Genomic DNA, 14,821 nt, shown 5'->3' with positions numbered 1-14,821 from the left:
TATTTAGTATTTAGTTACACTAATTTTCACAATAACTCTCATATGGAAAAAGACATGAGCATAATCAGCTTCCCCGTCTATTCTAATAATGTTCTAAATATTTAGGAATATACTTTTTAAAGAAAATGAAATCCATGGGTCCATGGATATATAGTATCCATGCATAAAACAGTCAGATAGTAAAATTCATATTGGTCTCAGTAGGAAATGGTTATACTATAGACAGAATTTACGTGTGCTCAACCAATTAACTGATAATATACAAATTACAATGAAATAACTTATTCAAGACAAATCCATCAATAGGCAGATGCACCAAACCATCCCAAAGACATTTGTAATTTTTCCTTCTTTTTGTGCATGAGCACAAGTGAAACAAATATGCTTTAAATATTTTAAAAGTGACACAAATGAATTATTTCTCAAATTCTTTAAATTGTGTCTACATATGGAAAATGGATGGATTCTTCCTATATCAATCTTAGAAATATCTTTAAGAGAATGATACTTCTTTGAAAAGTGTGGTTTTAGTTTCATGTTTCCATATCTCTTACCTCCTGATCTTTTTCCGCTTTTCTTTCTAGAGCCTCAAATTCATCCAAATCATTCTTTTCTTTTAATTTCAATTCCATTTCTTCATTTTCTCGTCTCAGTTGTTCATAGTCCAATATCAGATTATCATAGTTGGCACGAAGTGAATTCAGCTCACTTTCTAAGTTTTCCTATTGGCAACAAAACCAGATTTTCAAGACAGAATTCAAATCATATATTCTTTGTTTCTTTTAGATTACTCAAATAATTTAACCTTATATCATGTAGCAACTTAGGTCATTCTCTTCTTCAATATCTTTCTTTTTTATTTTACTTTATTTATTCTCAAGTTAGTTAGCATACAGTGTAGTCTTGGCTTCAGGAGTAGATTCCTCTTCAATATCTAATGGTCTAGTTTGATCCCGGGTAAAATAAAGGGTGTGAATTTTGGTAAACTAGCTAATTTAGAAGAGCAGGCAATTTTGAAAGGAGTATGAAAAAAACATCTTATAAACAATGCTCTGCCAATATTTAACTGGAAAAGTTGTCGGGAGGAGGAATTTGGGGAGGTAGGGTGTATACTGGGAAGTCCATTTGACCACAGTTTGTTTTTTTTTAAATTTTTTTAACATTTATTTATTTTTGAGAGACAGAGTGATACAGAGCATGAGTGCGCGAGGGTCAGAGAGAGAGGGAGACACAGGATCCAAAGCAGGATCCAGGCTTTGAGCTATCAGCACAGAACCGATGCGGGGCTCGAACTCACAGACAAGATCATGACCTGAGCAGAAGTCGGCTGCTTAACCGACTGAGCCACCCAGGTGCCCCATTTGACCACAGTTTTTCAAGCTCCTTAGTAATAAAGCTGATAATTTAATTCTCTACCTATCTGATGCCTGTTTTATTTCTCAGACAGGTCTGAATTTAGGAAGGGAAACAGAAATATTCTTTATTGACCTCTAGTGCCATGTTTTACCGTACTCAAAAGAGGCCTGTTCCTGTTTTGTATACTATTATGAGAAAGAGATAAACTGTGAGTTATAGAAACAAAAATAAACACCAGGAATTTTTCAACAATAACACACTTCTAGAGGATGTTTCAGGGACATAAAAGCACTTTACCTCTAATACTCACCTAATTATAACTAATATGATGGTTAACTAATGGTAATAATTCCCAAGCATCACGGCAATTTCGCTCTAAAACTAAAATGAAATTTCCTTAACAAATACATTTATAAAACTATACTGTATTTCTTTGAACATTAGTAGCCTAGAAAGTAAACATGGACTCTCTACCCACTGAAGTATTTACTATAGTATTCCTTGTTTACAGTTTTGACAAGGTCATATATAATATATTTACTTTTATTTTTCAGTCTTATTTGGCAATATTAGCCCTACCCCTGATGTGTCATTTTTCTACTATATGCTTGAGAATTTTGACACTTTAAAAATCAGCCTTTTTACCCTTAGGGGTCTAAGTAAAAACAAAAACCAAAAACAACAACAACAAACAAACAAAAAATCACGAATACCAAGATCTGCTGGTAAAGAACCAGAAGCAAAGGTCACCTAATACGATACACCTGCATTATGAAATTTTTCGCCTCCTCCGCGTGCCAGTTAGCAACTAGCAGTGTTGCAAGTAATTAGAACCAAAACTGTTACCGAAATTAAGTCAGAGCTTATAATGTGCAGCAACAATAGTGAACACCAATAAAAATGAATTTTAAAAAGAGAGTATGTCTATGAAGTACACTTAAATTACCTGACATAGTAGCTTTGTTGCTGGATTCCACTCTACCTCTGTTAATGGATCAAGAGTGTTACTGAAAATATCAGATTCTGAAGAGATAGCTATAATAAGGAGAAAAAGCAATTTATCCATAAATGTGTTAATAAAATTTCTCAAAAGTCAAAGACTAGAAGAAAATCTGATCAGAGGTAATAATAAGATCCAATTAGGTAACATGTGCTCACAATATGAATGCCAAGAATATATTAACAACAGATATGATCATTTATAGTATTGTATGAATTAAGATCCCTGGTTGGAATTAGTAATATAATATAGATCCTTAATAAAATATAGTTACCTACATTATAGGGACAAAATCTGAATTTAAGATTTGATCATTGTAAGTAGGTTTTAAAATGCCCTTTAAAAATACTGATAATGTTGGAGACGTTATTTTGAAACATGTCTGTGTAATGTCCCCCTTCCAAGATTAAACAAAGTTTAAGACAGATGTTATATGGATACTAATTTAATTGGATAATGATTAGAACAAAAACCAAACAATAAAAACATGTCTCATGTGTTTCAACGACAGTGCATTATTCTTAAGAGTCTTGAAAAAAATAGAGAATGTTCATTGTCTTAAAATTACTAATTTTTTATCATTATCTCCATCTGTAATCATACCTAAAATTCATACATTTTATTAAATGTGTTTACCACATTAACTGAATTATAAAGAAGTCTTTCTTTACAGGGATAATTTTTTGTTTTGATTTTGAGTTTTTGATTTTTTTTTTTTTTTTTTTTTACTTTAGAGAGAGGGAGTGCAAGTTGGGGAGAGGACAGAGGGAGTGAGATAGAGAATCCTAAGCAAGCTCCATGCTGATTGTGGAGCCTGACATGGGACTCGATCTCACAACCCTGGGATCATGACCTGGGCCGAAATCAAGTCAAACAACTGAGTCACCCAGGTGCCCCTACAAGGATGTCTTTATAATTAAAAGCAGCTGAAAAAGTACTCACATTCATCAATTTCTCCTATCATAGTTACAGCTGCCTTATGTGTTTTTGTTATATTTGCTGACATATTAAATTCATTTAAATAATTTGAGTCCTTCATTTTGTTAATTTTGCCAAGACACCAAGTGACTCTTCGTTTTCTTTTAGCCTAAGGAGAAAGAAATAAAAATTACCTCACATAGATCTGGGCTCAAACATCATAAAACAAGGGAATTAGTTTTCATTTTTGGAAAGCACTAACTTGGTAGAATTCTTATTAAGCCTATGTAATATCATACTGGGCTTAGGACATCCTGTGAGAACACAAACTTTTAAAATCAGTGTTTAACCCATAAAAAATTTTGATGAAACAAATGTCATGTTTTACTTGAAGGTTTATTTACAAACTTTTCTGGGACTTAATTGAAAGGACTTGGCAGACTCACAACCCTTTAAGTAAGTAATCCAGTGTTCTCTAGAAAGGAAGTTGCTGTTGCCACACCATAGCTACCAAAAGCACGTCTGAGTCTCCAGCTTTAACCGACAAGGGACAGACAGTCCATTTGAATTTCCTGCAGTGAATGAATCTCACACACGTGGCCTTCACAATGCCAGTTCTCTTCCAATTCAGTAAAGCTAATGCCTCCACCAGCACTCCTGACCTCATTGTTCCTTTCTCCCTTGAGACCTTGCTCCCTGGGTTATCTGTTCATGTCATCTTTACCAGTTCCCTCCTATTAGCCTGATAAATGCTCAAGCCTCTTTGTTTACTTTTATTTTATTTTAATATCTTTTTTTTTGAGAGAGAGAGAGAATGAGATTCTTAAGCAGGCTCCACGCTTAGCAGGGAGTCTGACCCAGGGCTCGATCCCACTACTCTGTGATCACGACCTGAGTCAAAATCAAGAATCGAACACTCAACCGACTGAGCCATCCATGTGCCCTATTTGCTTTTGATTTTTTTTAAAACAAACTCTTCAGTCCTTACTTCTCTCTATCTACCATTGTATTCTTCCTCATCATCCATCTACTCCTTCCAGGAATACCTCTGTCTCCCAGCTAGCTGTCCTCACCTGTCACTCTGCTTTGCTGGTTTCTCCTCCTCTGCTTGTGTTTTTCCATATTTCACAGTTACCATTTTTCTGTGGTCCCTCTGCTAGGTCCAAGTATTGTCTTATTTGATCCTCTCTACAATCCTATTACTAGGATTTATAGATCCTTTTTATAGATCTATAAATGATCCTTTCTTCTGAAGCCAGTCCTCTCTACTGTGTTCATGATCCAATCCCTTGGGGCCATCTTAACCCTCTGTAAAGTGGCTTTCACTCCTACCACATAACTCAAATTGTTTTGTAAATGAGCTTCTTATATCCAAATCCAAAAAGTTTTTGTCTAAATTTATCCTTTATTTATTTTTTAGTTATTTTAATGTTTATTTATTTTTGAGAGTGAGAGAGAGCATGAGCAAGGGAGGAGCAGAGAGAGAGACAGAGAGAGAGAGAGAGAGAGAGAGAGAGAGAGAGAGAGAGAGAGAGAGAATCCAAAGCAGGCTCCAGGCTCTGAGATGTCAGCACAGTGAGCAATGTGGGGCTCGAACTCATGAACTGTGAGACCATGACCTGAGCTGAAGTCGGACTCCTAACCGACTAAGCCACCCAGGCACCCCATGTCTATATTTATCTTAATTAAGTTCTTAGCAGAATGTGACATTGCTAATCACTACCTCTCTGAAATATTTTCTTCTCTTAGAGACCACATTCACCAGGTTTACTTAACTCTACAGCTAATCCTGGGCTCCCTTTGGGATTCTTTTGCCTTTATTGAAAAGTTGTCCTTGGGGTCTTTGGCTCTCTATTCTTTTCATTTTCAACATGCTCCCAGAATAAGACTATCCGTTCCCATGACTTTACTTTGGATCTGCAGTATCTAATGGCCACATTGGTATCTCCACCTCACAAATTTCACTTGAATTTCATATATTTGGATTTTCAACTGCGTGACACCTTAAACTGGAGATGGCCCAAATAAAACACTGAGCAGCTGCACTAAGCTTCATCCAGTGTTCTTTAACAACGAATACTGCTACCAGTTACCCAGCAAGCCTAGCAATGTTTGCAAATTATTCTGGATGCCTCCCTATCCCTGTCCCTGACATCTAAACAATCATAGAGTCCTGTTGAGTCTACCTTTCACACAGCTCTCCAATTTATCCACATCTTTGGCATCTCCAGAGTCACAGTCCTTGTACAGTCCCAACCAATCTGATGCACACAAGCAGACACACCTTTCTAAAATACAGTTCTGTGTCACATACAAGGCTTTTCCTTGTCCTTAGCATAACGCAATGTTCAAATCCTTCACTATGGTTTAAAATTCCCTTGCCACCAAAACATTCTAAGCCCAAGAAATATATTATGTTGTTTTCACAACTCCGAGCTTTTGTACATGTAGATCTCTTCCTAAAATATTCTCCCTTATACCTTCCATTGGACTATTTTCTTCTCGTCAGTCTGTCAACAAATAGCTCTTCGAATGTCTTCTTTATACGAACTGTGGTGACTTGAGCATGATGTCTATTAATAATTACCTTAATTAAGAGCATACATATATTGAGGATTTGGCCTGTAGAAAGTGTAGTGTTAGGCACAGTCTATGTATTATTTAACTTAATTCTCACAGCATTCCTATGAGGTGGAGATCTAGATATCTCACAAATAAGAAAATGCAACAAAATGTATTTAAGAAATTGCCCAAGGTAAAGAGTTAGGAACTGACAGCATCAGGATTCAAATCCAGGCAGTCAAGCTCCAGAGGCCATCCTTTTAACCATGATACCATTATAGCCAAAACATACTTACTTGACCAAAAAAAAAAACCCTAACTCTACCAAAAACAAAAAGTACACATACTGGAAACCAGAATTTTGATCACTATGTTGATTTGTATTCTAGATCAATTATCCTGAGATTGATACTCTTTTTCTTTAAAGAGAAAATATTCCCATATACCCTAGACACCTGTGGTTCCCAATCACTTGATCAACTTCATCAGAATTTCTTAAGAAGCATATTGAATATAGATTCCTTGTCAATATTCCAGACTTCTTGTGCATTTTTTTTTTTTAATTTTACAGAGAGAGCAAGCGTGATGGGGGAAGAGGGGCAGAGGAAGAAAGAGAGAAAATCATAATCATTCATACTCAGTATGGAGCCTGACATGGGGCTCAATCCCATGACCTTGGGATCATGACCTAGGCTGAAATCAAGAGTTGGATGATCATCTGAGCCACCCAGGTGCCCCTATTCTAGATTTCTCAAATTAGGATCTCTACATGTAGGATCAGAGATCAGTATTTTTAATGAACCTTTTAGGTTTTGCTGACACATAGGCAAACACACAAAATGTTCTGGGTTTCCTGAATACACTGTAACAAAGGATAAGAAATGCATAACTATATTATAAACCTATAGGAATACCCATCCTAGTCTCTATATACTAAGTCTGAGTTGTCATTCCTTTAAATTTTACCTTTAATTCCTGTTGTGATGTGAGGGAAGAAGAAGTCACCAGCATCCGTGTTAAGTTCTGAATTTTCTCAATCTGTACTTTTTGAAGCAAATCTTTTTCTTCCAAAAGTTGGGCTAATTGGTCTTTTTCCATTGCCTGGGCTCGAGTCTCTAAAGAAACCTATAGAGTATAATATTAAGTTATATTAATAATAAACATAGCTAGATTTTCAAGGCTTGAAAGTAGCTTGAAAGAACAGAATATTAAATTTGTATGTGAACTATGAGAATTTACATTTTACCGAAATAAAATATATCTTACCTATAGAATACTAATACTCAGTTGCCACAAAGAGTAATTTTTCTAACTTATAATAAAGTAAAATAAACATTTCTTCCCATGTGACTATTCTATGCCATATAGATTATAACAAGACTGTTAAAGCAATCCTATTAATTGCCTAAAAATTAGGCAGAGAAGTCATAACAGCAGAGACTTGAATACCTACAGCAAGGGAACAGATGTTCTCATAAGACTTCCATTTGATATTTTAGCTCATTATTAAAAAGATAACTAAAATATAAAATTTTTACAAAATATGGGACCACAATGGTTAAAATAAACAAGTTACAATGACAAATGATTATGCTATCTTATTAGATTGTTATCTTACAGTCAGAAGAAGAATTCAAGATAATGTGAACATACAAAAGACACTTTTAAGTAATTATACATGGTCTCTCTTTTTTTAACCTAACTCCCTATGCATTCGTGACAATTTAGAAAGACTATCTCTACTTGGCCCATCTGAACATCTCAAATTTTGCTTTTTGGAAATGAAAAACAATCTAAAATAATTTCAAGAAATCAAATTTTTCAGTTTATATTAAATTGAAAAATTTTTATGAGTTGATTTCTTCTTACTTGAAAGCTGTTTTAAATTTAGCTTGTAAAAGGTATAAAGAACTTAACAAACTCAATACCCAAAAACCAAATAATCCAGTGAAGAAATGGGCAAAAAACATGAACAGACACTTTTCCAAAGAAGACATTCAGATGGCTAAGAGACACATGAAAAGATGCTCAACATCACTCATCATCAAGGAAATACAAATCAAAACTACAATCAGAGATCACCTCACACCTGTCAGAATGGCTAAAATTAACTCAGGAAACAACAGATGTTGGTGAGGATGCAGAGAAAGGGGATGCACTGCTGATGGGAATGCAAACTAGTGTAGCCATTACGGAAAATAATATGGAGGTTCCTCAAAAAATTAAAAATACAGCTGCACTACGGCCCAGCAGTTGCACTACTAGGAATTTATTCAAAGGATACAAGTGTGCTGTTTCGAACGGGCACATGCACCCCAATGTTTACAGCAGCATATACGTCTTTTTCTTAAATTTAAGAAACAAAACAGATGAACATAAGGGAGGGAAGGGAAAGTAAGATAAAAACAGAGATGAAGGCAAGCCATAAGAGACTCTTAAATACAGAGAACTGAGGGTTTATGGAGTGGTTGTGGGTGGGGGCTAATGGGTAATGGGCATTAAGGAGGGCTCTTGTTGAGCACTGTGTGATATATGTAAGTGATGAATCACTGCATTCTACTCCTGAAACCATTATTACACTATATGTTAACTAACTTGGATTCAACTAAAATTAAAAATCCAAAAAGAAAGAGTCTCCTGTAAAAAAAAATAAAGTTGAATCATGTTTGTATAAAAAAACAAAACAAAACAAAACAAAAAACCCCCACACTGTGAAAGTCACTGTTCAGAAAATGAAGAAACAAGCCATAGACTGGGAGACAATATTTGCAAAACACATATTTGGTAAGAGATTAGTATCCAAAAAACACTAAGAACTTTTAAACCCAACAATAAGAAAATAATGCAATTTAAAAATGGGCAACAGATGTGAACAGACATCTCACCATAGATGACATATAGATGGTAAATAAACACATGAAAAGACAATGTCATAGTTCACTAGGGAATTGCAAATTAAAACAACAACGAGATACCCACTACACACCTATTAGAATGGCTAAAATCCAAAACACTGATAATACCAGATGCTGAACAATGTGGAGCAACAGGAACTCTTATTTATTGTTGGTGGGAATGCATCCACTTTGGAAGACAGTTTGGCAGTTTCTTATTTGTAAAAAAAAATTTTAACGCTTATTTATTTTTAAGAGAGAGGGAGGGAAGAAGGGAGGGAAGGAGGGAGGGAGGGAGGAAGAGGGGGAGAGGGGGAGAGGGGGAGAGAGGGAGAGAGAGAGAGACAGAGAGAGAGAATGTGAGTGGGGGAGGGGCAGAGAGAGAGAGAGAGACAGACGGAATCTGAAGCAGGCTCTAGGCTCTGAGCTGTCAGCACAGAGCCAGACGTGGGGCTGGAACTAGAGAGTGGTGAGATCGTGACCTGAGTCGAAGTCGAATGCTTAACCGACTGAGCCACCCAGGCGCCCCCAGTTTCTTATAAAACTAAACACACTTATCATTTTATACTCACTAGGATGGCTATTATATAAAAAAAGTAAAATAAATAACAAATATTGGTGAAAGTGTGGAGAAATTCGAAACCTCATGCAATGTGTTGGTTGTGCAAAATGGTACAGCTTTGTGGAAAAGTATGATTGTTCCTCAAAATGTTAAACACAGAATTACCATCTGACGCAGCAATTCTATGACTAGGTATGTGTGCAAAAGAACTGACAAGAGGTACTGAAATAGATACTTGTACACCAGTGTTCACAGCAGCATTATTTATAATAGCCAAAAGGTAGAATCAACCCACTTGTCCATGAACAGGTGAATGGATGAACAAAATGTGTTATATACAGACAATGGATAAAAAAAGACTGAAGTTCTAATACACAGTATGACTTGGATTAACTTTGAAAGCCTTTTGCTAAGTGAAATAAGCTAGACACAAAAGGGCAAATACTGCATGATTCCACTTGCAAGAGGTATCTAGAATATATAAATTCATAGTGACATAAATGAGAGTAGAGGTTACCAGGGGCTGGAGGGACGGGGGAGAAATAGGAAGTAATTATTTAATGGGTACAGAGTTTCTGTTTGGGACAATGAAGAAGTTTGGGTAATAGTGGCAGTGATTATATCAGTACACTGTTAATGTACCTAATACCACTGAATTTTACACTTAAAAAGTGGTAAAATTTTATGTTTCTATTTTAGCACCATAAAACTTATGACACAGCACCCCCCCTCCCCCCCCCCCCCAAAAAAAAATTAGGTTGTAGACCTCAGCTATTGAGGAGTTAAGAATCTCTGGGTATTTGGGCAGCTCTTAGTTCTAAATCTGCCCCTATTCTTTTTTTTTTTTCTTTTAATTTTTATTTATTTCTTTTGAGAGAGAGAGTACAGGAGCAGGGGAGGGACAGAGAGAGGGAGAGAGAGAGAATCCCAAGCAGGCTCTGTGCTGCCAGCATGGAGCCCGACACAGGGCTCGATTCCATGAATCGTGAGATTATGACCTGAGCTGAAATCAAGAGTTGGACGCTCAACCGACTGAGCCACCCAGGCGCCCCTAAATCTGTCGGTTCACACATACCTCCTCTAACTGTTTTTTAAGATCCATTATTTCTTTTCTGTATCTTTTCAGGAGAGCTTCATCACTTGATACCTCATTAACATAAGGAGTATTCTTCATATATTTGGCAGTGCTGGCAAACTGGGGAAAATACAAGAGTGTTAAGTGCTCAACATCAAAAAAAATTAATTAATAATATTTAGGTTTCTTGTAATTACGTTTTATAAAGAAAGATCAATTCTCTTCCCAGGTGGCTTAATACTTTTGAACACAGAGAGTATTCTCTATCCTTGTAACTTACCCTGGCTGCTAGTCTTCAGAAGGGTCAGGGAAATATCTTGAAGACATATGCCAACAGAGAACCTACAAATACTGGCTTACTAGAATCCCACCCACCTCTCAAAGTCAAGAGCAAATGCTCCCTCTACTCTGAAGCTTTGCTTCCAGTGGAAAGTACCTCTCCTTCCTCTGAACTCTATTCCATTTATTAACAGTTAATTAATCCAAGCCAATCACGTTGGAAGACAGGTCTTATCTTCCTTATAGTACTTTAAGATTTTTTTTAATGTTTACTTATTTTGGAAAGAGAGAGAGAGACAGAGCATGAGCAAGGGAGGCACAGAGAGAGATGGAGACACAGAATCCAAAGCAGGCTCCAGGCTCTGAGCTGTCAGCACAGAGTCCGATGCATGGCTCAAACTCACGAGCTGTGAGATTGTGACCTGAGCCAAAGTCAGACACAACTGGCTGAGCCACCCAGGTGCCCCTTCCCTATATGACTATAAATTGTGAAGTCAGGGACTGTACTTTCTATCTTTGTTTCTTTCATACTACCTTGAGCCAGTGCTCAATAGCTATTTAAAACAATGTTTCTTAGAGTGTATCAGAAGTAACTTTAAGTGGGTCCATGAAGGTGACCATTAAATAACACTGAACCCTTGACTGAGATGGCTATTCTACTGACATTTCTCATTTTTCCTTTTTTTTTTAACAGAAAATGTAAGCCTTAGCCTCAGAGCAAAGGCAATCAACAATGAGCTAGCAGGAATTTAAGAGTTATTTTATTATAAACACACACACAGATATGTGTTTTTTGGGGTACCTATTTGTTGAAAGTGATACTAGTTTTTCATTCATGGGATTGAGATAAAGTTTCCTTCTACAATAAATAAAGTAGAAAAAGTGACTTTCTTAAAGAGAAATGTATCAGTATAATAGTGTTGGATACAGCAAAACTGTGAAGGTGGGATATGAATAATTGAAATTTGAGAAAATTAAGGAATACTATTTAGTAGACAGTATACCAATTTTATCGTAATAGATATAGTGTGTCATTAAAAAAAAAACAAACCCTGTTAGTGGGTAATTTTTTCTTCTTAAAGATGATTCCCCACTCCCACACTTCCCCCCCCCTCTCCCCCCCCGGCCTGAATATTGAAATAAAAATCAAACTTACCTGTAGAGTAGTAAGGGTTTCATCAAAAGACACTGGAGTAATTGTGCAGATAATACGTGTTTTTGCATTTCCTCCCAAAGAATTCTGGAGAATTCGTGTTAATTTACTGTCTCGGTAATTTATGAAACCACTTAGTGAGAAAGGAGTTTGGGGAAAAAAAAAAAAACCAGTAAGAATTTTTATTTAACAAAAGTGGTTGGTTTTTAATGCAGAACCTTAAATTAGCTACAATTTAAAAATTAATTCTTTATAGGTTACATGAGGCAGGTCAAAACTACTCAGTAAAAAATATTTAAAATAGAAAGCAAATTTAGGAAGTTGTAGTCATATATTTAAGAAGCTAAGCATGCTCACAGAATCGCAAAAGCTTTTGAACATATTGAAGAAATCAGTACGTTGGAGTGTCACTGAATTATTAAAATTCTCAACCTAATGAAAAATGTAAGCATTAATAGGTAAATGTACAATGGAATAAACTTACCCAACTTGTCCATCGCTAAGTTTCTTGATCACTTGTCCCAAAATAAATAAACTGCGATTTATATTACAGCCTTCCTTGAGTCGCACACCTGCATTTATTAAGCAAACATAAAAATGAAAACTAACCTCTGTATTAGATGATTAACTCATTTATCAATAAATTGTAAGAGAAACTAGAAATTAAAGGGTTAGATGATAAAGTCTGTGCTTTGGATTAGATCTGAGTCCACCTTTAATACCACTGGTTGAGCTCTTTCCCTGTTCCTCCTACCTAGTAAGTGAATCAGAAAGGTCATCACCTCAGAGAAAGAGCAAAAAGAAAATGATGGCTAAGAAAAAAAAATTAGAGGAAAGTAAAGTTCATTTCCCCCAAGAGCCTAATTCCTCAGTTCAAATCTATTTTTTCCAAACCTCCAAATATAGGCAACTATAGACTTACAACCAAATTAATTCCTATTAGGTGCACAACAAAGTTCTTACTTTTAAACTAATATGCTCTCATGAGTCATATACCCCCCCAAAAAAGTACACTGAGAAAGCTCTCTCTTTCTCCTATGCTCCACTCAACCAGTTCCTGTCCCCCTACCAGAAAATCACTTTTCTTAGTTGACTCTTGTAGAGATTTTTAGAAATTCAAGTTCATATATGTTTATTTCTTTTTTACACAAAGAGTAGCACACTATATATGCTAATTTGCACTTTGTTTTTTTTTCACTTGGCAATATATCATATCAGTAAACACTGGTGTTTTTATCCTTTTATAGCATAAAATTCCATTATATGGATGTATCGAAATTTATTTCCTCAGCACCTTGTTGAGGGTCATGTACGTTTTCAATATACCACATATATAAAAGGTACTACAACAAATAGTTTTGAACAGCTGTTATTTTACAGATGCATTTTTCAGCTATTGCTGTAACAAGCCAGCTAAAACAACAAGCATTTATTTCTTGTTTACAGATTGGAGGATCCACTGGTTTGGTGAATAGAGACCATGCTCAGAGGAGTGTCTCTGTGTCAGGCTGTAGGAAATAAACATAGAAAGGTTTGACATCTTCATGATCTTGAAACTTCCTATCTAAGTATGCTTTTCCATTTGTTTAAGTATTTGATTACATCCTTTAGGTCTGTTTTAAAGTTTTCTTTATTTTGGCCTTGTGTAATTTGCGTTGAGTTTTTTTCCTAGATATTAGATCTTTTAAGTCATTATTGTAAATGGAGTCTTTTTGTACACTAAATATTCTAACTGGTTGTTGTTTGTATTAGGAGTTATTAATATCGTATATTAATTTTGTACCTGACTACCTTCCTGAATTTCCTTACTAATTATGAAAATTTAGATGGTTTTCACGGTACTTTCAGCTTTGTAGCTATACAATCCTACCAACTGCATAGTTTTAGCTTTTTAATTGATGCTATAGTAGCCCCAAATAGATAATTTGCTAGATATGGAAGCTGCTTTTTACATTAAAGAGTCTTGTCACAAACTTACTATCTTTATTAGTTTCTAAAATGCAAGGTAGCACTTCTTTATTCTGTAAAAGAACAAGATAACACTTAGGCCAAAACATTTACGAGTTTCCATTACCTTCAGCGCCTGTTTGAGCAGCTCTTTCACTGCCTGCAAGATCAACCAAATTCTGTAAGACAGATGAAAATGAAACTTTAGGAAGGGTAACTTGAAATAAAATCCCAATGACTGAAGGAACAATTTTAACACATGGTTTATCAGCATACCCCATCCGTATGCTGGTCTCTCGCTCCACCGGTTAGGGCCTTCCCATTTTTGGGTCAAACTGATGTGCATACTTTGTTCCGGCCTTATAATATAGCCTCCATAATGTTGTCAGAATAGTTTCTCTATTTACTACACAAAGTTCAAAACCTTACCATGGTGAATATAATTCTTTACAATCTGGCACTTGTGTTCCTCCAGCTTTAAATCCACACATTACTCACTCTGAATTCTAGCTGACCTACTCACTATGCCCTAAATGCTTCATGTACTTCTATGCTTCCAAGAGCTATCTTTTGCCATTCCCTTTGTTTAGTTAGTTCTAATTTTCTAGACTGTCCCTATTCTTTACTCAGGACCAAAGACAACTGTTACCTTCTTAGGGAAACTTTGCCATCTTTATCCTTCCTCTCCCACACCTTGATCTGCTCTTTCAAATGTGTACCCAAGGGTCTTCAAAGATACAACTTACTCTTCAGCACTTACTGTGTTGAGCTAGTCATTTGTGTTTCTGCCTACACTGTAGCATCTTTAAAAGCATGGGCCTCTCCTTCATTTCACAAATATTGTTGACAACAAGTGACTGCCTGTCATGCTCCAGGCAGTTTGTTAGGTACTAGGGATATGGCAGTGAATCAGACATGTAAGTTCTCTGCTCTCATTGAGCTTTTATTCTACATGGGGCAGGCTGGGGAGAGGAGAAAGTTGGTGAGAAGCAAGAAAAAGATAAGAAATGCATCATGGCAGATAATTTTTTGTTGTTTTATTTATTTATTTTGAGAGAGAGCGAGAGAGGGACAG

At 35.9% G+C, this 14,821-nt stretch overlaps 1 protein-coding gene across 4 annotated transcripts in view; it reads right to left on the bottom strand.

The window, feature by feature from the left end:
* CENPE (centromere protein E) overlaps positions 1-14,821 on the bottom strand; it is a 79,165-nt gene that overhangs the window by 54,279 nt on the left and 10,065 nt on the right. For all 4 annotated transcript variants that reach the window (XM_042984097.1, XM_015537024.2, XM_042984098.1 and 1 more), the window contains exons 9-16: positions 13,874-13,925; positions 12,284-12,371; positions 11,803-11,932; positions 10,368-10,487; positions 6,803-6,961; positions 3,299-3,443; positions 2,303-2,391; positions 555-722 (exon numbers count right to left, since the gene is read on the bottom strand). In XM_042984097.1, coding sequence (XP_042840031.1) covers positions 555-722; positions 2,303-2,391; positions 3,299-3,443; positions 6,803-6,961; positions 10,368-10,487; positions 11,803-11,932; positions 12,284-12,371; positions 13,874-13,925 — 951 coding nt within the window. The remainder of the gene's footprint in view (positions 1-554; positions 723-2,302; positions 2,392-3,298; positions 3,444-6,802; positions 6,962-10,367; positions 10,488-11,802; positions 11,933-12,283; positions 12,372-13,873; positions 13,926-14,821) is intronic.

The sequence above is a fragment of the Panthera tigris genome, chromosome B1 (assembly GCF_018350195.1).
Source record: "Panthera tigris isolate Pti1 chromosome B1, P.tigris_Pti1_mat1.1, whole genome shotgun sequence".
NCBI classification, from domain to species: Eukaryota; Metazoa; Chordata; class Mammalia; order Carnivora; family Felidae; genus Panthera; species Panthera tigris.
This window is presented reverse-complemented; position numbering and strand designations above follow the sequence as displayed.